At 45.1% G+C, this 27,355-nt stretch overlaps 1 protein-coding gene and 1 long non-coding RNA gene across 10 annotated transcripts in view; one reads left to right on the forward strand and one right to left on the reverse strand.

Annotated features, from left to right (window-relative positions):
* TMEM44 (transmembrane protein 44) overlaps positions 1-25,970 on the forward strand; it is a 48,711-nt gene extending 22,741 nt beyond the window's left edge. For 2 of the 9 annotated variants that reach the window (XM_043473317.1, XM_043473326.1), the window contains 3 exons: positions 4,801-4,959; positions 17,632-17,664; positions 20,193-21,119. In XM_043473317.1, the coding sequence (XP_043329252.1) occupies positions 4,801-4,959; positions 17,632-17,664; positions 20,193-20,303 (303 nt within the window). In that variant the 3' untranslated portion in view covers positions 20,304-21,119. Of the gene's footprint in view, positions 1-4,800; positions 4,960-17,631; positions 17,665-20,192; positions 21,120-24,659; positions 24,840-24,989 lie in introns of those variants that run through there. The other 7 variants (XM_043473318.1, XM_043473322.1, XM_043473323.1 and 4 more) reach the window with 7 other exon arrangements.
* Positions 4,651-19,833, reverse strand: LOC122444702. The gene is made up of 3 exons (XR_006270340.1): positions 19,705-19,833; positions 13,198-13,200; positions 4,651-4,661 (listed from the first exon to the last, which is right to left on the reverse strand). It is a non-coding gene; the product is annotated as an uncharacterized LOC122444702 (long non-coding RNA).
* Positions 25,971-27,355: the final 1,385 nt, after the last annotated feature.

The raw sequence follows: 27,355 nt of genomic DNA on the forward strand, positions 1-27,355 counted from the left end.
TCAATACTTTGACCACCTGATGTGAAGAACTGACTCATTGGATAAGACCCTGTTGTTGGAAAGTATTTGAAGGTGGGGGAGAAGGGGACAACAGAAGGATGAGATGTCTGAATGGCATCACTTTACTCAATGGACATGAGCTTGAGTAAACTCTGGAGCTGGTGATGGAACAGGGAGGCTGGCGTGCTGCGATTTCATGGGGTCACACAAGAGTCGGACATGACTGAGACTGAGCGACTGACTGAACTAAACTGAAATAACAGGGAGGGAACACACAGCCCTGTCCAATCAACAGAAAACTGGATTAAAGATTTCTAAGCATGCCCGCTGCCCATCAGAACAAGACCGTCTTCCTCCCTCAGTCAGTCTCTCCCACCGAACTCCATAAGCCTCTATCTTCTCACATCAGAGGGCAAGACAGACTGAAAAACACAATCACAGAAAACTAATCAATCTAATCACAAGGACCACAACCTTGTCTAACTCAATGACACTATGAGCCATGCGTATAGGGCCACCCAAGACAGACGGGTCATGTTGGAGAGTTCCGACAAAATATGGTCCACTGGAGAAGGCAATGGCAAACCACTTCAGTATTCTTGCCTTGAGAACCCCATGAACAGTATGAAAAGGCAAAAAGATAGGACACTGAAAGATGGACTCCCCAAGTCGGTAGGTGCCCAATATGCTACTGGAAATCAGCGGAGAAATAACTCCAGAAAGAATTAAGAGATTGAGCCCAAAGCAACAACAACATCCAGTTGTGGATGTGACTGGTGATGGAAGTAAAGTCCGATGCTGTAAAGAGCAATATTGCATAGGAACCTGGAATGTTAGGTCCATGAGTCAGGGCAAATTGAAAGTGGTCAAACAGGAGATGGCATCAACATTTTAGGAATCAGCAAACTAAAATCGACTGGAATGGGTGAATTTAACTCAGATGACCATTATATCTACTACTTTGGGCAAGAATCCCTTAGAAGAAATGGAGTAGCCATCATAGTCAACAAAAGAGTCCAATGTGCAATACTTGGCTGCAATCTCAAAAACGACAGAATGATCTCTCTTCGTTTCCAAAGCAAACCATTCAGTATCACAGTAATCCAAGTCTATGCCCCAACCAGTAATGCTGAAGAAGCTGAAGTTGAGCGGTTCTATGAAGACCTACAAGACCTTTTAGAACTAACACCCAAAAATGATGTCCTTTTCATCATAGGGTACTGGAATGCAAAAGTAGGAAATAAAAAAATACCTGGAGTAACAGACAAATTTGGCCTTGGACTATAGAATGAAGCAGGGCAAAGGCTAATAGGGTTTTGCTGAGAACACACAGGTCATAGCAAACACCCTTTCCCAACAACACAAGAGAAGACTCTACACATGGACATCACCAGGTGGTCAATACAGAAATCAGATTGATATATTCTTTGCAACTGAAGATGGAGACGCTCTATACAGTCAGCAAAAACAAGACCGGAAACTGACTGTGGCTCAGATCATGAACTCCTTCTTGCCAAATTCAAACTTAAACTGAAGACAGTAGGGAAAACCCCTAGACCATTCATGTGTGACCTAAATCAAATCCCTTATGATTATACAATGGAAATGACAAATAGATTCAAGGGATTAGATTTGATAGACAGTGCCTGAAGAACTATGGATGGAGGTTCGTGACATTGTACAGGAGACAGTGATCAAGACCATCCCCAAGAAACAGAAATGCAAAAGCAAAATGGTTGTATGAGGAAGCCTTACAAATAGCTGCGAAGAGAAGCTAAACGCAAAGGAGAAAAGGACACACCGATTTGAATGCAGAGTTCCAAACAATAACAAGGAGAGATAAGAAAGCCTTCCTCGGTGATCAATGCAAAGAAATAGAGGAAAACAATAGAATGGAAAAGACTAGAGATCTCTTGAAGAAAATTAGAGATACCAAGGGAACATTTCATGCAAAGATGGGCTCAGTAAAGGACAGAAATGGTATGCACCTAACAGAAGCAGAAGATATTAAGATGAGGTGGCAGGAATATACAGAACTACACAAAAAAGATCTTCACGACCCAGATAATCACGATGGTGTGACCACTCACCTAGAGCCAGATATCTGGAATGTGAAGTCAAGTGGGTCTTAGGAGGCATCAATACAAAGCTGGTGGAGGTGATGGGATTCCAGTTGAGCTATTTCAAATCCTAAAAAATGATGCTGTGAAAGTGCTGCACTCAGTATGCCAGCAAATTTGGAAGACTCAGCAGTGGCCACAGGACTGGAAAAGGTCAGTTTTCATTCCAATCCCAAAGAAAGGCAACACCAAAGAATACTCAAACTACCACACAATTGCACTCATCTCACACACTAGCAAAGTAATGCTCAGAATTCTCCAAGCCAGGCTTCAACAGTACATGAACTGTGAACTTCCAGATGTTCAAGCTGGATTTAGAAAAGGCAGAGGAACCAGAGATCAAATTGACAACATCTGTTGGATCATCAAAAAAGCAAGAGAGTTCCAGAAAAACATCTACTTCTGTTTTCTTGACTATGCCAAAGACTTTGACTGTATGGATCACAACAATCTGTGGAAAATTCTTCAAGAGATGGGAATACCAAACCACCTGACCTGCCTCCTGAGAAATCTGTATGCAGGTCAGGAAGCAACAGTTAGAACTGGACATGGAACAACAGACTGGTTCTAAATTGGAAAAGGAGTATGTCAGGGCTGTATATTGTCACCCTGCTTATTTAACTTATATGCAGAGTACATCATGAGAAATACTGGGCTGGATGAAGCACAAGCTGGAATCAAGATTTCTGAGAGAAGTATCAATAATCTCAGATATGCAGATGACACCACCCCTATGGCAGAAAGCAAAGAAGAACTAAAGAGCCTCTTGATGAAAGTGAAAGAGGAGAGTGAAAAAGTTGGCTTAAAAGTCAACATTCAGAAAACTAAGATTATGGCATCTGGTCCCATCACTTCATGGCAAATAGATGGGGAAACAGTGGAAACCATGAGAGACTTTATTTTTTTGGGCTCCAAAATCACTGCAGATGGTGACTGCAGCCATGAAATTAAAAGACACTTGCTCCTTGGAAGAAAAGTTATGACCAACCTAGACAGCATGTTAAAAAGCAGAGACATTACTTTGCCAACAAAGGTCCATCTAGTCAAAGCTATGGTTTTTCCAGTAGTCATGTATAGATGTGACAGTTGGACAATAAAGAAAGCTGAGCACCAAAGAATTGATGCTTTTGAACTGTGGTGTTGGAAAAGACTCTCGAGAGACCCTTGCACTGCAAGGAGATCTAACCAGTCCATCCTAAAGGAAATCAGTCTTGGGTGTTCATTGGAAGGACTGATGCTGAAGCTGAAACTCCAATACTTTGGCCACCTGATGTGGAAAACTGACTCATTTGAAGAGACCCTGATGCCAGGAAGGATTGAAGGCGGGAGGAGAAGGGGACGACAGAGGATGAGATGGTTGGATGGCATCACTGACTCAATAGTCATGAGTTTGAGTAAACTCCAGGAGTTGGTGATGGACAGGGAAGCCTGGCGCTACAGTCCACGGGGTCGCAGAGTCAGACACAACTGAGTGACTGAACTGAACTGAAACCCCAGCCCATAGCCTCAAGGATTCCTGTGGAAACCTGTGTGCCCTGTGGGAGGAAGCTCTCTTCTGAGTTGAACAGAGGGATAGATGATAGATAGATAGATATGGGTGCTTGCTAAGTTGTTTCAATCGTGTTCAACTCTGAGAATCTATGGACTATAGCTTGCCCGGCTTCTCTGTTCATGGGATTCTTCAGGCAAGAATACTGGAGTAGGTTGCTGTTTCCTCCTCCAGGGCATCTTCCCCAACCAGGGATCGAGCCTGCGTCTCATGTCTCCTGCATTGGTGGGGCCACCTGGGAAGTCTAGATAGATAGGTGCAGATAGATGATAGTTAGATAGATAATCTCACAAGTTCCTTCCCCGCTTAACCCTTCCCAAGGCACTCTCATAGTCTGCCGGCAGGTGTGTTGGTTAAGCCTCGATGGAGTGCACTTTCGCCAAGTGAAAGTAAGAGTGAAAGTCGCTCAGTCATTTCTGACTCTTTGCAACCCCATCGACTATACAATCCATGGAATTCTCCATGCCAGAATACTGGAGTGGTAGCCTTTCCCTTCTCCAGGGGATCTTCCCAACCCATGGATCGAACCCAGGTCTCACACACTGCAGGTGGATTCTTTACCATTGAGCCACAAGGGAAGCCCTACTTTTGCCTAGAGCTATCCAAATGACAAGTGTGCATACCCTCTGACTAAGCAATTCCACTTCTAAGAATTTATCCTGTACATCCTGAAATTTTGAATGTAAAATATAATTTGCCACACTCAGTAATGACTATAAAAGCAAGAGTTTGGGAATACCCTAAAACGTCCATCAGCAGGGGGCTGGTTAAGCAGATTGTGAACCAGGATACAATGCTACAAAAACAGACTGCGGTAGTACTGTTTCTCAGGCATGTTGTTAAGTGGAAAAGAAAGGAAGATACATAAGGACTATGGAGTGCACTACTGTTAGTGGAATGGGGGGAATATGTCCATGCATTTGCTCGTGTGTGCACAGAAAGTTTGGAAGGACACAAACGAGTGCTGGCTGCCTCTGCAGGGAGCTCGGTGGCTTCGGGAGGAGGGTGGAGACCGCTGCATGCTACATCCTTTCCTATCTTTTGAACGCTGAAGGACATGAATGCCCTGACAGTGCAAAAAACAAAGATGTAAACCAAGTCTCTGCCTGCCCTTCCCCACACACCTTGCAGGTGAGCTGCAGTGCCAGCAGGCTGCCTGGCAACGGACAGACAAACACGGGAGCCGCGTCCCTGCAGGAGCCCCCCTCCTACCCTCCAGTTCAGGTCATCCAGGCCCGTGTGTCCTCCAGCAGCTCCTCCCAGGTCTCTTCCATCAACTCCGACCTCGAGGTACGTGCTGGGTCTGCTGGTGGGTGCACGCGTCCTCCTTCACCCGGGCTTGCCCGTGCCTCCATGGTACCTGCATCTCTCTACTCCTCCACGCTGACCTCGTGCCTGCTGAATAGTGCATAAGCACCTTCCAAGGACTTTCCTACACAATCCACGCTGGGCAGGGCTTTCTGTGGTCAGATGAGTCAGGGAAGCACTGCCCACTGAGTCACTGGAAACAGTCACGTCTTAGAGAAATAAATGCTGAAAGACAAACTTTTTAAAGAGTCTCCGTGGTTTCCAAACCCATTTGACCAGGGAAGCCTTTCTTCCCCTCCAAGGAGCACCAGCTGATCCCTGTGATGCCACCGGGGTGATACACAGAGGCCCTTGGTGGGCATCCTACCTGGCACTTTCATAAGCTTTGTCTCATTGTGAATTTTTGGATCTGCGAACAAGACACATCACATTCTGTGATACAGAAATGGGTATAACTCTTAGGTCTGTGGTCCTGTCCCTCTCAGCCCCACAAGCTGTGGCTCCCAGCCCTGGTCAGAAGGAAGTTTCCCTTTGTCTGCGGCCAGTGAGAACAAGGACAGCATCATGGACAGGTGGTGTCAGCGGGGGACACCTTCATTCTGGGTTGGTTGGGTTCTCCCACTCTTTTGATGTTTAAATACCTTTTTATGACTTGATGATAATAGGAAGTGGTTAGTTGGTGCTGAGGTTTTGGTTTTGGTCCTAGTGGCTTTATTTGGCAAAGTAATGAGCCACAGGTCCCGAGTCAGTCCCCCATACTTGTTGGACTCATAGTGAACCTTGAAATCGGAAAGACTTAGAGCATGTGATTTTCAGGGGTAGAGTCCAGATCCCGTGGTGTGCAGGCCACATGCACACCTGCCCTGGCCTTGTGCCCCTTCCTCGCCCTCACCTACATGCCCTGCTTGGCCAGGGACTGCTCCCTCGTCCCCAGGGTTCTGGGCCTTTCTTCCTGGGTTTTCTCTGGCCCAGTTTCCACATGTCAGAATCATATCCAGATACCACCTACTCCCCCACCCCACACACACCCCAGGGATTAAAGCCTCCCTCTCTTGGGTGCCCACAGCCCATACATCTCTTACACCCCTTCTGTTGTGTGGCCTGGAGGGCTGCAGGGGCCTGCCTCCCCTGCCAGGCTGTTGTGCACAAGCTTTTAGGTCTGGAGGCCTGGGCTGCCCTCATCTTTATCTCTCAGTCTTGGAACAAAGACAGCTGGTCCCTGAGAGCTGGGTTTTGAGGGAGAGATTCTATTTCAGACCAGGGACCATTCAGGGTCTGTGTATGCCGAAGTCCTGCATTTGATGCTGTTTGTTTCTTGGGTTTGGTCTCAGAATGGGCAGACACCCAAGGTGTATGGCTTGGCGGCCGGGAGCCAGCAGTCCAAGCTGAGTCCAAGGCTCCAGGGAGAGAGGGAGCCTGAGCGCAGAGTGTGTTCAGTGAGGGCAAGGGACAGTGGGGTTGGTGAGATGGGGGGGGGGAGGCGGGAGGGGGAGGGTGGGAAGCTACACTCACTCTCACTCTGGAAACCCTAACTGAGGTCAGGATTGGACCGTGACCTTGAAAAATTTGGAAATTTGTCTCTATGACTGTTTTGGGCCATTTCTGTGTTTTGCAGCCCTTTTCCTTCCTCTCCTCTATTCTCTCTCTTTTTAGACATTTATTTGCTTAACTATGTAAATTCCAAGGGGATGGGATCACACTCACAAGTGAGGCAAGTGGAAATGAGTACGTTTGCCCTTGTTAAATAAGGAATATATTTTTAGAAGCTCAGCTGCCCGCCGCCCAGAACCCCTGCCTCCCCCCAGCACAGTCCTCCTGTTTCATTACCTGAAACACACGTACACGACACATGGCAAAGCCCTGAGTCCTGAATAACTGAGAAGCTCACTAGACGTAGACACTGCAGGTCAACTGGGATTATAAATCTCCCGGTACAGACTGTTGAATATGTGAGCAGGGGACAGTGTAGCTTGTCAGATATGTGACTGTTCGGGTCTTCTGGTGATGTGTATGTTCTCTTCTTAAAAGTAAGATGTGTTTATTGTAGAAATTTTGGAAGATGTTCAGTTCAGGCACTCAGTCGTGTCCGACTCTTTGTGACCCCATGGACTGCAGCACTCCAGGCTTCCCTCTCCTTCACCAACTCCTGGAATTTACTCAAACTCATGTCCATCGAGTCGGTGATGCCATCCAACCATCTCATCCTCAGTCGTCCCCTTCTCCTCCCACCTTCAATCTTTCCTGGCATCAGGGTCTTTTCCAGTGAGTCAGTTCTTCACATCAGGTGGCCATAGTATTGGAGTTTCAGCTTCAACATCAGTCCTTCCAATGAATACCCAGGACTGATTTCCTTTAGGATGGACTGGTTAGAACTGCTTGCAGTGCAAGGGACTCTCAAGAGTCTTCTCCAACACCACAGTTCAAAAGCATCAGTTCTTCGGTGCTCAGCTTTCTTTACAGCCCAACTCTCACATCCATACATGACCACTGGAAAAACCATAGCCTTGACTAGACAGACCTTTGCTGACAAAGTAATGTTTCTGCTTTTTAATATGCTGTCTAGGTTGGTCATAACTTTTCTTCCAAGGAGCAAGTGTCTTTTAATTTCATGGCTGCAGTCACCATCTGCAGTGATTTTGGAGCCCAAGAAAAGAAAGTCTCTCATGGTTTCCACTGTTTCCCCATCTATTTGCCATGAAGTGATGGGACCAGGTGCCATAATCTTAGTTTTCTGAATGTTGACTTTTAAGCCAACTTTTTCACTCTCCTCTTTCACTTTCATCAAGAGATTCTTTAGTTCTTATTCTCTTTCTGCCATAGGGGTGGTGTCATCTGCATATCTGAGGTTATTGATATTTCTCCCAGAAATCTTGATTCCAGCTTGTGCTTCATCCAGTACATCCAGCATTTCCCATGATGTACTCTACATATAAGTTAAATAAGCAGCGTGACAATACACAGTCTTGACGTACCTCTTTCCCAATTTGGAACCAGTCTGTTGTTCCATGTCCAGTTCTAACTGTTGCTTCCTGACCTGCATACAGATTTCTCAGGAGACAGGTCAGGTGGTCTGGTATTCCCATCTCTTGAAGAATTTTCCAGTTTGTTGTGATCCACACAGTCAAAGGCTTTGGCATAGTCAAGAAAACAGAAGTAGATGTTTTTCTGGAACTCTCTTGCTTTTTTGATGATCCAACAGATGTTGTCAATTTGATCTCTGGTTCCTCTGCCTTTTCTAAATCCAGCTTGAACATCTGGAAGTTCACAGTTCATGTACTGTTGAAGCCTGGCTTGGAGAATTCTGAGCATTACTTTGCTAGTGTGTGAGATGAGTGCAATTGTGTGGTAGTTTGAGCATTCTTTGACATTACCTTTCTTTGGGATTGGAATGAAAACAGATCTTTTCCAGTCCCGTGGCCACTGCTGAGTTTTCCAAATTTGGAAGGTGTAATGATGAAAATTAAGCTGCAAGCCTGTCAATCAACCAGCAGCAGCTTAGGGTGGTGGGACAGGGTGGTCTCCCTGGCTTTTCAGAGCAGTATTTCTTTTTTTTTTTTTCCCCAGAGCAGTATTTCTTAAAGATTCTGGATCCTTGATGGTTGAAGGGGAGCAAGAGCATATTTTACTTGATGAGTGGGATGCCGCATTCACCCACCTGTTCCGTCACGCACTCATTCAGCAAACATATTCTGAGGGGGGCGGGATTTGAAAGAAAACCTTGTGAGGACAGGGGAGCCGGCCTGACCCACCTCACCAGCTGGGAGGCCCTTGGTAAATTGTCCACAGCCTGATCATGACCTTGCTCCTCCAGACCACACACCAAAGGAACTGAGGCCTGTGGTCAGATGCTGGGCCCCAGGTCGCCACTTCCTCTGGTTTGCAGCCTCTCTTGCTCCCAGCGTTGCACAGTTCAAATGTTTTGTAACACTGGGCTGTAGCACCCGGGGCATCTGTCCCCACTCTCTGGCCACAGTAGGCATCCGTGCCCTTGACCTCCTCTCATTGTCTGTGTCTGTTGCCAACCAGCTGGGCTTCTGCCTGACCGTCGGGTACAGAAGGGAACGTTTGTGCACTCCCACTGTGAGGCCCTGGAGCCACTCTGTGTCGCTAAGGTGATGTGTTTACCTCCTGTGTGGTCTTTGACCTTTATAGTTTTGTGACTTAACTCTCAGAGGGTGGCTTTGTGGCTTTGGGGCACATACTGAGGGATTTGAAGACCTACTTCCTGCCATGCTGGGGGAGGTGGAGAGAAGAATGGCCCCTCAATACAGCATACACTGTATCCACATCACTCAGCTCACTAAGCATTTTAAGACCATTGCTCACAGTGACTGAGGTTGTGTCATGAGCCACACATGATATGTTCTATACTTTACAAACACTGTTTGGTATAATCCTTCTAATAGCCCGAGGCAAGGACCTTTACATATTTGTTTCCCAGAAGAGAAAACTGGGATTAAGTGAGTTTAAGTAACATGCCCAAGAAAACATCATCACCATCGTCATAGTTATAATTGGCAGACCTGGGGATCTGAACCTGGCTCAGAAGTCCTGGCTCAGAAACCCTGTTGTTACCCATACCCACTACACCCCACTGCCTCAGCAGGAACTCCCCAGGGCGGTAGGCAGGACCGAGTCTATTATCGGTTGTTCCCATTTTACAGATTAAAAACTCTCCATAGGACTCTCTTGTGCTCTGCCTTTGTTCTCAGGCAAGGCCCTGTCTAACAGACAGGATAAAACATTGGGATTTACAAGGAATTCCAGTGATGCAGAACACACAAGAGAAGGGACGGACCAGACAGATAAGATGTGGAAACTTGCCTGGAGGGAGAATTGGGTTATTTTCACTGATCCTCGAAGTGTGCACCAGCTGGGCTGGTCAGGGCACCAGATGAACGGCGACAGAACCTGAGTGTGACCCGTGACTCAGTAGAGAGGTCATTTGTGTGGGCTGCACGGATTTCTGCATGTCTCCACCAGAGAGGACACGCTCCACGGGGACTGTGCCCACTCACTCCCTCAGCCATTACACACGAGGCAGCCCCCTCCTAGCACAGCCGTCCGAGGGCATCCTGGGCACCTGTGGAGGAGGGGTCAGCAGCCGCAGTCTCGGGGTGGGGGGCCGGGCCCACAGGGAGCAGGACTTTCCAGCCAGCCTCCTCACTCGCCAGGACAGTGGCCAGCCCCTGCTTCATGAGTGCAGGCTCACCCTCGCGTTGAGGCTACTCCCGTGCCTTTACAGGCTTTCCCCTGCTAGCCTCTGGGATGCAAGAAAAGACTGAGTGCCTCTTGGTGAGGAAGGAGCACTTAGTCATTTTTTTTCCTTCTGTGCTTCCGAGCGATGCTGTCGACCTGCTGTAAGAAGCTTTGTAGGAATTCTGCAGGGGGCCCGTTTCTGTCAATGAAGGAAAGTCTGCGTGTCGAGAAGGACTGGCTGGAGCCGGCACTGTGTGTGTGTGTGTGTGTGTGTGTGTGTGTGTGTACAGAGCCAAACACCAGATATCAGATGGCTGGCTGAAGAGGCTCCAGTCCCAGCCGCCGTGTCCTGCTAATTCTGTGCCTAAGAAGCTTTGTAGGAATTCTGCAGGGGGCCCGTTTCTGTCAATGAAGGAAAGTCTGCGTGTCGAGAAGGACTGGCTGGAGCCGGCACTGTGTGTGTGTGTGTGTGTGTGTGTGTGTGTGTGTACAGAGCCAAACACCAGATATCAGATGGCTGGCTGAAGAGGCTCCAGTCCCAGCCGCCGTGTCCTGCTAATTCTGTGCCTGAGGCTCTTGACAACCTTGACAACAAGCACTGCTTGTTCCAGACCCAGCTTCCAGCACCCGCAGGTCAGGACAGAGGCCTCTGACGTTTGTTGTTCTTAAAGCCACATCATTTTTTTAAGGAAAAAACAATTAGTTAATAAAAAGAACATACACATCATCCCTGGTGGCTCAGACATTAAAGAATCTGGCTGCTATGTGGGAGACCTTGGTTCGATCCCTGGGTTGGGAAGATCCCCTGGAGGAGGGCATGACAACCCACTCCAGTATTCTTGCCTGGAGAATCCCATGGACAGAGGAGCAAAGAGTGAAATACGACTGAGTGACTAACACGCCCATACACACTGACTCTAAAAGTCCCAGTTTTAAAAGAAAATACATGTAAGTATGAAGAAAGAGGCCAGAACATGCCAATAGGCCCCAAAGGCTAGAAATCAAGTTCAGGGTGTGGTATCTGCCCTGCCCAGATCTGTGCTCCTATGTGCCCTATAGCCAGGAGAGATGGTATGTTTGGAAATGTGTGGAGAGTCAGCCAGTTCCCCCGGGGGTGAGGAAAGACTCTCCACTGGGCCCGGAGGGCAGCAGGGCTGAGCAGAAGAGAGGGCGCTGAGCAGGGGTGGGGCTGGTTAGGCTCTCACCTGCCTGGTGGCCATGCTTCTGCACTGGACTCCTTGGGTTTGAGTTTCTCCCTTTGTAAACAGGAATCAGGAGGCCTGCCCTGCCTACATTACAGAGATTGTGAGGATCAAACGGGGGTGCTGCTGGGGCTCTGCAAACCTGTCGACGGATCTAGATGCAGTGCGGTGGACAGAAGGCTGCAGGTGGGCTGGACCCCCACGCTGGCCCTGGAGCCCCTGAGCCAGGCAGTGCCGTTCCTTTTTCTCACTTGCTCTGTAAGTGAAGATGATGAGCTCGGGGAGCCGGTGAGGCTCTGACAAAGCACTGTTCCCACAGACGCTCAGCTGTGGACTGGGTCATCTTTTCAGGTCCCACTTAGCAAGTGACTCTACGTGTGAAGGTGTACAGCTGGGGGAGGCAGGCGGAGGTTAGTCACACTGAATCAGTTCTTTGGTTCTGAGTAGCACATGAATGGTAAAATTTCTTCCAAAAAACCCCACAAATATACAGTGTCATATGTCAGCTATATCTCATATTTTAAAGGGTAAAAAAGATTTTTAAGAATCAGGAATAGGAACCAAGGTTGCCAGGACCAAGGTTGCCTGCTGGTCCTAGAGTTTGGCTGAACCAAACTCTAGGAATCCCTGTGACCGGAGCGAAAAGGGCCTTCTTCCCAACCCCTGCTGCCCACCATTGTGATACACATGGCTTCCCCATCTCGACCCTTCATGCCAACCTTGGCATGTCCCTGCAGTGAAACTGTCATCTTTATCAAGGAAACCGGCCCACCATGGGTCAGAACTTCTCTCTCACTGATCCAGGTCACCAGGGACCTTGCACATAGCATTCCATGGCTTGTGACCCATTTTGCTATCTCACATCCCATTTTACTCGCTACAGACCAGGAAGGAAGAGCTGAGTAGGAAGTTTGAGCTGGTCAGTTCAGTCGCTCAGTCGTGTCCGACTCTTTCCAACTCCATGGACTGCAGCGCCAGGCTTCCCTGTCCATCACCAACTCCCGGAGCTTGCTCAAACTCATGACCATCAAGTCAGTGATACTGTCCAACCATCCCATCCTCTGCTGTCCCCTTCTCCTCCCACCTTCAATCTTTCCTGGCATCAGGGTCTTTTCCAGTGAGTCAGTTCTTTGCATCAGATGGCCAAAGTATTGGAGTTTCAGCTTCAGCATCAGTCCTTCCAATGAATATTCAAGACTGATTTCCTTTAGGATGGACTGGTTGGATCTCCTTGCTGTCCAAGAGACTTTCAAGAGTCTTTTCCAACACCACAGTTCAAAAGCATCAATTTTTCGGTGCTCAGCTTTCTTTACAGTCCAACTCTCACATCCATACATGACCACTGGAAAAACCATAGCTTTGACTAGATGGATCTTTGTTGGCAAAGTAATGTCTCTGCTTTTTAATATGCTGTCTAGGTTGGTCATAACTTTTCTTCCAAGGAGCAAATGTCATTTAATTTCATGGTTGCATTCATCATCTGCAGTGATTTTGGAGCCCAAGAAAAGAAAGTCTGTCACTGTTTCCATTGTTTCCCCATCTATTTGCCATGAAGTGATGGGACCAGATGCCATGATCTTAGTTTTCTTAATGTTGAGTTTTAAGCCAACTTTTTCACTCTCCTCTTTCACTTTCATCAAGAGATTCTTTAGTTCTTATTTTCTTTCTGCCATAAGGGTGGCGTCATCTGCATATCTGAAGTTATTGATATTTCTCTCGGCAATCTTAATTCCAGCTTGTGTTTCATCCACCCTGGCATTTCTCATGATGTACTTTGAATATAAGCTAAATAAGCAGGGTGACAATACACAGTCTTGACGTACTTCTTCCCCAATTTGGAACCCATCTGTTGTTCCATGACCAGTTCTAAATGTTGCTTCCTGACCTGCATACAGATTTCTCAGGAGGCAGGTCAGGTGGTCTGGTATTCCCATCTCTTGAAGAATTTTTCACAGATTGTTGTGATCCATACAGTCAAAGTCTTTGGCATAGTCAAGAAAACAGAAGTAGATGTTTCTCTGGAACTCTCTTGCTTTTTCGATGATCCAACAGATGTTGTCAATTTGATCTCTGGTTCCTCTGCCTTTTCTAAATCCAGCTTGAACATCTGGAAGTTCACAGTTCATGTACTGTTGAAGCCCGGCTTGGAGAATTCTGAGCATTACTTTGCCAGCTTGTGAGATGAATGCAATTGTGTGGTAGTTTGAGTATTCTTTGGTGTTGCCTTTCTTTGGGATTGGAATGAAAACAGATCTTTTCCAGTCCTGTGGCCACTGCTGAGTTTTCCAAATTTGCTGGCATGCTGAGTGCAGCACTTTCACAGCATCATCTTTTAGGATTTGAGATAGCTCAACTGGAATTCCATCACCTCCACCAGCTTTGTTCATAGTGATGCTTCCTAAGGCCCACTTGGTGTTGCATTCCAGGATGTCTGGCTCTAGGTGAATGGTCACACCATTGTGGTTATGTGAGTCACGAAGGTTTTTTTTTGTATAGTTCTGTGTATTCTTGCCACCTCTTCTTAATATCTTCTGCTTCTGTTAGGTCCATCTGTCCTTTTTTGTGCCCATCTTTGCATGAAATGTTCCCTTGGTATTGCTAATTTTCTTGAAGAGATCTCTAGTTTTTCCTATTCTATTGTTTCCTGTATTTCTTTGCATTGATCACTGAGGAAGGCTTTCTTATCTCTCCTTGCTATTCTTTGGAACTCTGCATTCAAATGGGTATATCTTTCCTTTTCTCCTTTATCTTTAGTTTCTCTACTTTTCTCAGCTATTTGTAAGGCCTCCTCAGACAACCATTTTGCTTTTTTGCATTTCTTTTTCTGGGGATGGTCTTGATCTCTGTACAGTGTCATGAACCTCTGACCATAGTTCTTCAGGCATTCTGTTTATCAGATCTAATCCCTTGAATCTATTTGTCACTTCCACTGTATAATCATAAGGTAGAGAGCTGGTAGAGAGGTGGAAAGAATGTATGAGGTGAAGCCATGTTTGATCCCAAGTTAAGTGCTACAGAACTGCTTAATTAACTAAAGAAATAGGAAGGATGAAATATTGAAGTGTACAGTGGAAGGTTTAAAAGCCTGAGAGGTGTGAGGAAAATAAATAAGGAAATCTACTTAATGAAGTCTAAGACCGAACTGTAGCTGGTGTGTATCTGGCCAGTCTCAAAACTTTATGATCAGAAAAAAACAAAAAAAAACCTTTATAACAGGTCCTGAGTCCAGCAACATTTCACCACCCCAGGCTTGGGGAAGTCTCTTCTCCTTAAATATAAGGAGGGAGTTGGACAGATGGTCTCTGGGGGCTCATTCAGCTGCCAGTCTGGAAAGTGACTCTCTCCTCAGTGGCTGAGATACACCTCAGAGTCTTCAGGAACAAAGAAGTTAGCAGATGACCTGGGGGCAGATTTCAGAACACAAAAATGTATACTTTTAGCAATGACCTAATTGAAATACTATGTGCTGTGGTTCATGAAAGTGATGGAATTGTGGTCCTAAAGACAATTTAAGGGTATATAGAAATGCTTATTCTGTGTTAAGAGAGAAAAGCAATTTGCAAAATTTAATTTGTGTGTGTGTGTTTCAGAGAGTTAAATCATAAGGGCTCTCTTTCAGGGATAGAATTATGAGCAGTCTTCAGTTTGGTTTCCTGAAAAGTTTCTATACAAAAATGAACAAATTTTGCTCCTGAAACAGGGAAAAGACTACAAAAATATTAGTTATTTTCACTTTTTTTCGTAAGGGGTGGAGAAAGACCTCAGTTACAAAGATTTGGATTAATTGTACTCCTTAGGGACATTCTCATTGGTTTAGAAAGGAACTTGAAAAAGAAGTCCTGGCTACTACTTCCACTAGAGGGCACTCTTCTGAAATTTTAGGTTGCTGAAGATTTTGGAAGGGAGGTTTCAAGGTTTCATTTCAACCCTAGTTGGAGGACTCCAGCTTCTTTATTTGTTTGCTTGTCTTTAAATACATTTTTTATTTGGGAATAATTTTAGATTTACAGAAAAGTTACAAAGGTAGTGCAGAGAGTTCTTGTTTACCTTCACTCCATTCCCCCTAAGATCAACACATTGCACCACCATGCTGCATGTGTCAGAACTGAGAAATTAACATTATTCTGGTAGTACATTACTGTTAACTAAAGTACAGACTTTAGTTGAATTACACCAGCTTCTCCATTAAAATTCTTATTCTGTTCCAGAATATAATCCAGTATATCACACTGAATTTAGTAATTTTTTTAAAACAAACAACAAAACTCACTGTGGTAATCACACATCACCAATTATATTTTACATGAACATCTGTATTTTCTAAAGAAAGATGAAGGTTACCATTCTTTCTTTCACCTCTTGTTTTATTTCCATTACGTTTGCAGAAGTTATGTAACTTTTTCAATCCCTATGTTGTCATCAACATTTCCATCTTTTGCTGTGTGTGGGGAACCATCATTTTTAGTAATTTTGTATCTTCTCCAATTAATCTTTTGTTTTTCAGTTTATGTTCCCTCCAGCAGGATGTCATTAAAAAAGAATGCTGTGGAATTATAACAATTTTGTTAGGTGTAATAATGGCAATTGTGCTTAGGATTTTTTTTAAAGTCCTGATCTATAAGATACATACTGAAGTATTTACAGATGACATTATTTACTTTAAAATACTTCAGCAAATGAAAACTTGGGGGAGCTAGAACAAATGAAGGAGGATGTGTCCATGGGTGTTATTGTTTTACTTTTGTGTATGATTGAAAACCTTATAATTTAAAAGTTGTTCAAAAGAAAAAGGTGTGGTACAGCTGAAGTCAGTGGTGACTCAAGTTTTTGAAGTACATTCTGTCCTCCTGCAAAAAGGGGGAAGGACTTCGGGGGGGGGGCGGTGTGGGGAGGGAAGGCAGGGGAAGAGGGAGGAACTGGGGAGAAGACTGTCAGGCTTCATTTCTGCCTCGCCCACCCCCCATATGCTGCCCTCTCTCCTGCTGGGGCCACCACATCCTGCCCAGTGAGGGGTAGGGAGCCTGTGTGGGGGCACTGACCAAGAACCCAGCCTTGGTGCCCCTTCTCTGCCCTCCTCAGAGTCAAGGTGGGGTCTCTGCCCTTTGCCCCAGGCCTTCCAGGTGCCCTGGGTGTGAGCCTGGGGCAGAGCTCTGCCAGCACAGCCTGGGACACCTCTCTGCCTGCTCCACCCCTTCCTCCAGCCCTGGCCCGGAGTGGAACTCCACCCCGCCTCCCCGCCCCCCCCAACACACACATATGGCAGAGCCCCATCTCTGGGCTAGCAGTTATCAGCAGACAAATAGAGGGGTTCAATAAAGTTTTTATCAACTTAATTCAGATAACACAGCTACACACACACACACACACACACACACACCCCACATGTCCCATACATATGGGCCCCACCCCAACACACACATATGGCAGAGCCCCATCTCTGGGCTAGCAGTTATCAGCAGACAAATAGAGGGGTTCAATAAAGTTTTTATAAACTTAATTCAGATAACACAGCTACACACACACACACACACACACACACACCCCACATGTCCCGGGCCCCCCCCAACACACACATATGGCAGAGCCCCATCTCTGGGCTAGCAGTTATCAGCAGACAAATAGAGGGGTTCAATAAAGTTTTTATAAACTTAATTCAGATAACACAGCTACACACACACACACACACACACACACACATGTCCCGGGCACTGCAGGAGGTGCCGGAGGAAAGAGAGCAGATAACAATGTTACCCTTTAAGAACCTGAAGCAGATATATTTGAGGCTTGGGGGTGGAACCAACTGTACAGTAAAGGCTGATTAAAAATGAATCTTGGGTGGTAGCAAATACCCCGTAGTTTCAAGGTGAAGATTTTATTTGCATCTTTCTTTCTTAGTTTTATGGTTTCGAGTTGACTCATCTCAGCCATGTGGTTAATAAATGGAATTTTCATTGTTATGTCTAATAATAATAAGTCCTAATAATAGTAATTAAAAAATCTGTATAGATGATAATCTTTTTCAAGCCCTTCATAATTATCACAGTTATCCTAGTGACCATTTAACTAAATTGGAGCCGCTAGTAGCTGCTGCCTTCTTGCTTGCTGAAGTCAGCTGCTCCTTTGCCTCCAGCCCAGTGGAGGGCCAGGCTCCTGGCTCACGGAGCTGACAGGCTGGCGCTGATCTCTGCTCTGCTCAGGGATGGTGGCAAACTCTATTCAACACTTTTTTTCTTTATCTCTTTTTATTCTGCAGCAGAAGTATTGGGAAGCCCTAATCTCGGAGCAGGTATGGACAATTGTGCTCTCTCTTTATTCCAGAAGGGACTTCCTGTGGCTTGATTTCAGTTCCTGTTTTTGTGAGCCCCTCTTAGATGGCTGGGCCCATGCCAAATTCCTCTAGGGGAAAAAAAAAAAAATCTGAAAATAAGAGGAGAGTCTGAAAGTTGAGGTTCTTTCCAGGCTCTTTCAGTTCAGAGTTCTTTCTGCTTTGTCTGAACCATCTAGTGGGGACTCAGAGAAGATGCATGACCCAAGGAAGAAATGTGGTTGGAACAAAAGTCTCTGAACAGGAGGAAGCCCGGCAGCTCCCTAATGGTAATGGTGCTGGGAGTGGCTGCGAGAGCAGAGATCAACATTCCCCCCCTGTTGTCACTTGGAGACCTTGGGCAGCTGGCTCCTGTCTCCCTTCCATCCTCGCCTCCAAGTGACAAATGAGCACATGATTCATGACAGCCACCTGTGCCTGTCACCTCCCAGGATGTTTTTTGTTTTTATGATAAGAGAGTAGATTATCTTTTGCTCAATTCTCTGAATGCCTGGATTCCAGTGATGTTTTTATTACTTAAAAAGACATTTAAAAACACATTATTCTGGGAATTCAGAAGGAAGAGATTTAAAATGTTTTTGAAGGTTTCATTCCAATTTAAAGAGTGCACCTCATCAGAGTTTCTGTTTCCCGGCAGCTGAACTGGTCAGGAGTAGCAAGGATAACTCTTAAGGAGACATTTTAGGAGCTGGATCAGTGGTTCTGATACATTAGGGTGGCTAAGAATCACCCTAGGAGCTTGTTCAAGTGCCAAGTCTTAGATCCCAAACTACATATGGGGTCAAGGGAGCCTTTTTGATAAGCACCCTGGGCCCTCCTGGTAAGGCTGGTCCAAAACAAGATCTAGCACGTGGGTCTCCACTTGAACATAGAATTCACCCAGGAGCACACCGTCCATTCTCAGAGAATGGACCAGGCCCCTGCTTCCGCTGCTAGGCAACTGGGTCTTGGAGGCCGAGGGGCCAGGGAGCTCTTTTACTTGGCATCTCTGATAACATCTGGAAGGGATTTGCTTAGAGGTATCCCCCCAAGTCTGCAACCACAGGTAGATGAGAAACCGGCAGGGCCTGACACAGCCCCAGACACCAACAGATCAGCTTGGGCCCTCACTAGCAGGGTGACTGGAAGGTGAGGTGGTCATTTTAATGCGATGCTGTTTCTCCTGACCAAGTAGTAGAATCAATTCAGTTATTATCAGTAAATCACGAATTAAAGTGGACTCTTTCTGTTCAGAGCTACAATTTGTGTTTTATAACTGGCAGGCTGCAGGCGTTGTCTGTCAAGTGACTCAGGGAGCCTTGAGGACCTTGTCCTGACCTTCTAAGGACTGGATTGTTTGATTCATGTTTGAGCAGCTGGAGGAGCATTTTTCTTGAGTGCACATCGATGCCTGGCTCTATTTTCTTGCCCAAATAGATTGTCTGGCCTGGGCTGACACATCCTATGTGGCCTTTGCTTGTTGTTTCCTGGGTCTTTTGATACCTTCAAATGCAACCTTGTGACTCAGAATCACCAGTCATAAAAACTCAGAAATGAGAGCTCATATTATCTAGTTCCTGGTTCAGACTCCCAGTGCACACATGGAGAAATTAAGACCCACAGAAGAGAATTGAGCCTGACCCCCACATACCTCTGTGGCTGGAATCACTAAGGATTCCCTTGCTCTTGGCCCCCATACAGAGCTTTCTCTCTTATCCATCCTATTAGAACAATAGGAAGACTTTGCATATAGCTTCATCAGTACTTGTGTGCTCACCTATTTTTTTTTAACTTTTTACTCCTACTCCTGCAAATTTCAGTTTCCCATACTTGTCTGAGTCAGAGTGATGAAATATTCACTGGCAGTGACCACCACTCTGGATTAGGTTTTAAGTGTTTGTTTTTGACAAGTTGGCTGACCTCAAGTTCAGAAGAAGCACCATATGGGGGGTGGGGGACAACGGTAGACTAGTGCCCTACTCGTAAGGGGCTCTGTTATCTACCTCAGGACAAAGTAGACACTCAGGCAAAGGGTAGGACTTCCCATGATCAGCCGCAAACTAGTGATACAAGCAGGACAGAGAAGAGGGTAAGAGCTCAGTGGGTATCAGGGTAGGCTTCTTGGAAAAGAAGGAACTTACCTGGGCCATAAAGAATAGGTTGAGTTTTCCTGGTCTTTTCTAGGAATAAGTCTGGCATAGAGATGGAAATTCTTAGGATAAAGGGAACATGCTTCAGGCTCACTAGAGAAGGACTTGGTGAAGACAGGGGGAATAGAGAATGGGAGGGGAAGTAGGACTGATCTATTCAGGGTAGCTGTCTGTTAATTCCTTGATTTAAAGTTACACTTGCCCTGTTAGGTCCTAGAATCACAGGCCTGGTTAACCTGTCCTTATCTGTTTATTATCTGTGCCTGGGCCTTGAGAACCAGGACTGGAGCTGTCGGGGGAACCGTAAGAGATAGGAAGGGTCTAGTCCACCAAGGTACCTCTTGTGTCTTCTTTCCACAGTGGGATCCTGAAGATGTAAACCTTGGAGGGAACAAAGACAGCATGGAGACACTCAGATCACAGGTACACAGGTGGTCTGTGAAGCCAGTGGACTTGCCCTCTGATGAATAACACTTTCTGGAGCCAACTCAGCAGCCCAGAGACCAAGGTCAAGCATTTGTCAGGAGCTGAGCAGGGATCAACCTGCAGGGACAGCCATGGTAGGAATTAAGCTTCTGCCAAGGCTGCCCATGAAAGTGAGGAACCAGGAGCTGTCATGGAGCTTGGATGGTCTGCACTATGGCTCAGAATGGAGCTAAGACTTTGGGCCCACTGGACAGACTTGAATATGCCCAAAGTTTGTTCTAAGGATCTGCAGTTTGTCACAAACCACTCGTGCTTTGACATATAATCTAAAGGACTTTGGGCCCTCTTTTCCTTTTCCCTTTGGAGTCAGCCATACTCTGAATATCTGCTGTGAATGAGTTCATCTAACAAGCAGCTAATATGTTTGAATCTCAGTAAAGCCCCATTCTGCAAGACCTGGCTAAGCCTAGCGAGCAGTGGGCCCATAGTCTGGGTGTCTAGGACACAATGACAAGTTCTGATGGGACCTGGCTGCTGCCCTCCGGTAACCCAGTAGAGTTTCCTGCTGAAAGTTGAGAGAGGACTGTTTGATCAGCCAAGTGTTTACAAGATCACTGGTATTGCAAAGGCAAGCAAAGCTAATTGCTCTAGGTGCGAGGACTTGCTCCAATCTGGCAGAGTGTGTGCTGGAGCAGGGTCTGCAGGTGATGGGACTGTCTGCCTTAGAAGGTAGCTGAAAGCACGCAAAGGGTAAGAGGCATGGCCGGAAGTGTTAAATTCAAGCACCAAAATCCTCTTGCAGGTTTATTTTGGAGCTAAGGTGGGAGGAACACTGGAATGAATAAATCCTGATTGAGAGAACTACAGTATTTCACCATGGAGCTCAGGGATACATCTGAATCCCAGCACAGCCTTCAAAGTCGGCCATGAGGGGATCTGGGAGAAATGCCAAGAAACACAGCTCTGCTCTTGGCTGGCCCCTGGCAGCCTGTGTGATTCAGCTGCAGCTGCCCAGTTGCTCCAAAGGGGTAGTGCAAGTCCCACCAGCATGAAAGAGGGGGTGCCTCAGGGAAGCAGTTTGATTCCACAGGTCTCTGCATAGATTCTAATCAATTCCCTGGGTGACCTGTGAACTAGAAGTGAACCTAAAGCCACCCTATTTATCCAGTTGCTTTGGACCCTGGTTGTCTTTTTTTTTTTTTCTTCCTGGTTGTCTTGTAACGGAGTTTGCTAAAGTTGGTCTTGCTTTGTGATCTTAATCACTGAAGCTGTACTTTGATGGAAGATGAAACTTTGAGTTGGGGGCAGGGTTAGGGAGTTAGGAGAACATTCCAGAAGATGAAACCACACAGAGAATTGGAAGCAGGGAAGGGGGGAATCTAGCCAAGGAAAGAAGACTCTGATGTAGCCAGAATGGGAGTAGAGAGAGGGGAAGAGGCTGGAGAGGAACTGGGAGTTGGTACTTAATTCTATAGCTGACTGGTAGCTACTGGAAGATAGAGTAGGAAGCTGGCTGGCATGCCTCAGATCAGCCACAGCTGATTGGTCAGTTTTACATCCCTACAGCCACAACTTTTCAGGAAGCAGAAATGTACAGTCATGGATACAGTACGAACTTGGGGAGTGTGTTTAATCTGGTGACAGCAGGGAAGAAAAAGCGTTTATCTTTGGAAAGGTAAAAGGCATGGGAATAGGATGACATCCTTGGAGTTTGCCTTTAGCAAGTCCCCTCCCCCCAAGGGGAGACTGGCTTATGCTCCCAGAAATTGGTTGGATCCTGATGGGAATGTCCATTCATTCAAGAACATCAAGTGATCTTGCTGGCTTTGACCAGCACAAATTGCTTGAGCTCTAGATGTTGACCATCTCTTTAGAACCCATTGTCCCAGCCTCTTCCTTCACAAACCATTTCTTATTATAATTGTCCGAGCTTGTCTCAAAACAGACTCCCAAGTCTCTTCATCCAGAGTGAACCTTTAAACTGAGAATTTTGGAAGCAAAGTTTGGCCTCATTGTTTAATGAGAACCTGCCTGTTATTTGAAGTTCTGTAACTCTGGAGCCTTTGCGAAGAAGTGCCAGCCAAAATGCCTTCCTCCTAGTAAGAGGATTCTTGCCCTGGGCCTCTGTTGCACCTCCATCCCTAACTCAGTCAGACCAGGATGATAATGGGAGTTAATTGCCCTGAAGACTCACAGAGCAGTGCAAAGAGGTTACCTACACTAGGGAGAAGGTGGGAACCAATTGTGTAACCCTCCTCTCCTACCCATTCATCTGAACACAAGAGATGGTATAATAGTAGTTGTGCTGCCTCTTATCTGCATGGCTTGGAGCTTGTTACTTAAACTTGGTGAACTCTTGGGGTAGACTGAGAATAATAGCTATCTAGAAAGCATGTTGTGAAGAGTAAGTAATATGTATGGAATGCATAACACTACTAACACTCATGACTCAAAGTAGACATTGAAGAAGGATTTGTTTCCTTCCTCCCTATAATTCCTGGCTACATATGTCCGAAAAGCCAGTTGGTAACCAAAGAATCACACCGTCAGATGGAAGAAACTTCAGAGGAGTGAAGAGCCTGACAACCCCAATAAGTGATTGAGTGGTTTTCAGGCCCCTGCTTAAGCTACTTAAAAAAAAAAAAAAAAAAAATTTCACCCATTTTAATCTCCCCAAAAAAGAAATCTTTCTTTGGGATTTAGGGGGAACTGTTATCAGTAAAATTTTCTTAAAATCTGTCTAGACCCTGAGAACCAATCCCCTTATCTCCCCCAGTACTTCAGTATGATGAAGAGATGTATGAACAATCTCCTGATGCCACACTCACATGTGATTGTTACAATGGGGTATGAGTTCCCTCGGAGCCAGGAGAGGCCAGAAGCATGGCTGGACTCCAGTTCCTAGGTCTGCTTCAGTGAGATCCTTGTCAAGTCATTTCCTTTTCTGGTCACAATTTCCTCATCTATAAAATGAAAGGACAAATTTCTGTCCTTTTTTCCCTTTTATGAATATGCCAGTGAATTCTTTCCTACAGAAGACTGACATGTTCATAAACTCTTAAGAAAGAGGCACTATCAAGAGAAATTTTAGATACACTTTAAAAATAGGTTTCATTATATCATATGTACTTCTCTCTGTTTGGATTTTACTATCCGTTTAAGATAAAATCCCCCTTTTATGAAGAGTCCAAGTTTTGCTGTAACAAGAGATCACAGTATATGACATTAAAAATGTCTGCAGTTTCCTTCCAGTACTGAAAAGTCTTAAATATGATATATGAATAATATTTTCCACAGTGACAGAAAAAGAACTCATCAATCATTAAGAAAAAGAAAGGCTTTTCTTATGTGATTGCAGCAGAGCTAAGTCCCTATCCTGGCTCAAGGGCGCTCGCCCCCTTCTCACCCTCCACACTGCCTTAGTGGGGCAGTAAGTGGCTTCCACAGGTTGTGACGGGGAGGGAGGCCCCTAGTGGCACCATGAGAAGTGACTCCCAGTTCCTACTTGCTACCTTTCCCTCTGGGATTCTGCCAGACCCCAGCAGCCTGCGATCCATTCAAACCACCGCCCGCCAACTTCCGGGAAGAGAGGGCCTGTGCGGCTCGGCGCGTGCGCACTGTGCAGCCACCGCCTCACGCGAGTCGCGAATCCGGCATGTGCCGGCCCCGCAGTCCCCGCTGTGTGCGGCTTCCTACCTCACCGCCACCGCGCCCGGGCCTTGGGGGAACTGCAGAGGACGGCTCCTGGGGTACATTTCACACCGCTTGTTTTGTAAGGGGATAATCACGAGATTACCCTTCTCAAAGTATTTGAGATCGTTCAGCATCCTTTAGGGTGTACTGCAGAGCAGATTCTGTTTTTAAATATATTTAAGATACGGTTTTTTTTTTTTTTTTAATAGTACAGGTACACGGTTTTTAAAAAGAGAATCAGATTGTAACAAAAAGCTTGTAAAGGAAAACATCGTGCCCTGCTCCTCCCTTCTGCCCGCAATGGTCCACCCACCCACTCTTTTTTTTTTTTTTTTTTTAAAGACTGCTTTGTTCTAGCAGTTTTCTCCTTTGGGTTTGATTTCAAACGTGCTTTCCAGCCATAAGCTTCCAAGATTATACTGTTTTTGTTTTGTTTTTCTTGGCTAGATTATCTCCAACTTCCATTAAGTACAAGCTAATGAGACACCACGGGATGTTGAGAACTGTTCGTCAAAACTGTCTTTACATCCTGCTTGTACTGTGGAATCCTTTGTGCCAGGGCCCTTTCCTCTTGCTGTTTTTCTTGATCTAGCCTCCAGCTTCTAAGTCCTGCCTGCAACAGGTCGCATCTGCTCTCAGAGCAGCCTAGCTAGTCCTTCCTGGGCTCTGGACTTGACCTTGACCCTCATCCTTTTATCTCTCCTGCAGGTGTCCTAGTACTTGGAGCATCTCCAATGCAAGTCTCAGAGATTTTCTAAACCCACAACCGGAAAAAGGGCTCTCCTGCACTGCAGCTGCCACTGTCTTTCCCAAGGACAGCCTGATCTCATGTGAGAAGAGCTATCCCACAGGCCTTTCTTTCTGATCAGCAAGTGCACTATGGAATATGTATGTCCTAAAGCTCTGGTGTGTGTGATATTTGTTCAAATAATAGGCTCTTAGGCTCCACCCCAGTGATTTCCTAGATCTGGGCAGGGCCTGGGAATCTTTGGGGGTTTGTTTTTTGTTCATTTGTTTTTGTTTGTTTGTTTTTTGCAGCACTGAGTTATGCAGGATCTTAGTTCCACCAGACATGGAGCCACCTGCTTGGAAGTGCAGAGTCTTAACCACTGGACCACCAGGGAAGTCCCAGGGTCTGGGAATCTTTAACAAGCTCCTCAAGTGATCCTTTGAGAACATTGCCCTAAGGAAATTACTTTTAAAGCCTTTCTATTTGTGTGAGATGTTTTCATAAATGTGTTTAAAACAGGCGCAAAAGTGATAAAGCCTCAAAACCCCACTTGTTTGGAAAGATTAAACATTATACTTTCATGAACAAATGCTATTTGGGTATTAGACCTAGAAGACCATAGAGGAACAGATCTGAATTACCTTGAAATCACCTAGTTCAGTGCCTGAGTGGCTTGCTCATTCTCACAACTTGAATTCCCAGTTCTAACATGAAAAGAAAAATCTGCAGAAGACAATGTCAGGCAACAAAAAGAGAATCCAAGAGAGTGTGCCAATATTAGCAGTTATTTTTAAAACATTGTTCACTGACAATATCAAAAGAGTCTTTTTATGAGACTTTCTATAGTAAGGGGATTATGTGGATTCTTGTAGTAGTGGTTTCTTTACTGTAGAAGCAGTTGAATACATTCCCCAGTTTAAAAATATTTCCCTCTAAATTCTCTTCCCTTTCAAGTTTGCAGCATAAACCTTTGGTTTCAAGAGAAATCCCTTGGCTCAAGCAGCTGCTGTAGTTCCAGCTCGTTGCTGATCATCACATCCCTCAAGACCAAAGAACAATAAAGGGAGACCAGATAGCAATGATTCTCAAACCAGGGAAAACAGACAGGAGAGAGCCCCTGAGAAAATATGAAAGCCTAGTTGTTGTTTAAAAGCAAGGTGGGAAGACTAAAAGGACAGATTTTTTTTTTTTTTTTTTTGAGAGTTCTGTAGTTTGAGCCCCCTGGTGGCTCAGATGGTAAAGAATCCACCTACAATGCAGGAGATGTGGGTTCGATCCCTTGGTCAGGAAGATCCCCTGGAGAAGAGAATGGCAACCCACTCCAGTATTCTTGCCTGGAGAATTCCATGGACAGAGGAGCCTGGTGGGCCACAGTATATGGGGTTGCAAAGAGTCAGACACGACTGAGCGACTAACACTTTCACTTTCTTTAGTATGAATAAGAAAAGAGGCATATGAAAAAATATATATATTAATATACATAAGTAACTGTCGTGGATATATTTGTAAATGTTATGCTTTTTAATACTTTTTGGTGCTTCATTAACATTTAGAAAATTTTTTATCGGAGTATAGTTGATTTACAATGTTGTGTTAGTTTCAGTTGTACAATAAAGTAAATCAGATTTACTTTCAGATTCCTTTTCAGATTCTTTCCCCATAGGTTGTTACAGAATATTATAAACTTTTAAAATTAGTATTGTTTATCATATAATTATACAAAATAAACTGAAGAAAGTTATAAATACCTATATGCTCCCCCAAATAACATTCATGTAAATATTAGAAGAGGAAGTAAATATTAGAAGAGGAAGCTTATAAGTAACTATGTATTGTGCATGTATTTTCATCTTGCTCTCTGTGTGGCTGTAGAAATTATATTTTCATTATACTTTTCAGTATTTTATACCTTTTTCATAATGAATATTTTTTGGGGGGGTTAAAAACAAAGTGATCCATCATAATAATATTTGACAGGCAAGGACCTCAATAATTGCTAAAAACTCATGAGAAGATATTCACAGGGTTACAAAGTACCTCTTGTGTATGAAAATTCAGTTAACAATCAACTTAAGAAGAAAATAAGGGAATTTTATTTGAACCATACTGAAGATTATAACCCAGGAAACAGACTCTCAGAAAGCTCTGAGAGCTGTTCCTTCTGTTAGAAGTCATTCTTAAGACAAAGGGCAGTAAATACATCAAAATGACATACTAATGTTTTACATAAAGTTCACCAAGTTTACGTAGTCCAGGTAAACTTGTGCAAAGTGGGCTTAAAGTTAGCTCGAATTGGGGAATTGGGGACTCCCCAATTGGGGAAAAGTGCAGATATTCAAGGAATTTACATAACTAGTGTTGGAAACAAGGGTAAAAGTGAACTTTACAGTTAAGAGGCACTCCCATCATTGAGAAGTTCTGGTGTATGTGTATTGCAGATACTCACTGCACATTAAGGAGAGGGAGGAGTTGCAACTGGATGCAGAGAGAGGATTTTATGTTTAAGTTTTCTTGTCCTGTCTTAAAAGAGATTTTATTTCATCACACCCTGCTAATTACTTTATTAGTTACAAATGGAAATAGATCCCTGTACAATGATGAAATCTGCATATTACTGTGGGGGTGATGTGAGGATATCACCTTAACCAGGATATGAAGTTCATATTACCAAGAT

This window comes from Cervus canadensis, chromosome 7 (assembly GCF_019320065.1).
Source record: "Cervus canadensis isolate Bull #8, Minnesota chromosome 7, ASM1932006v1, whole genome shotgun sequence".
In the NCBI taxonomy this organism is placed as follows: Eukaryota; Metazoa; Chordata; class Mammalia; order Artiodactyla; family Cervidae; genus Cervus; species Cervus canadensis.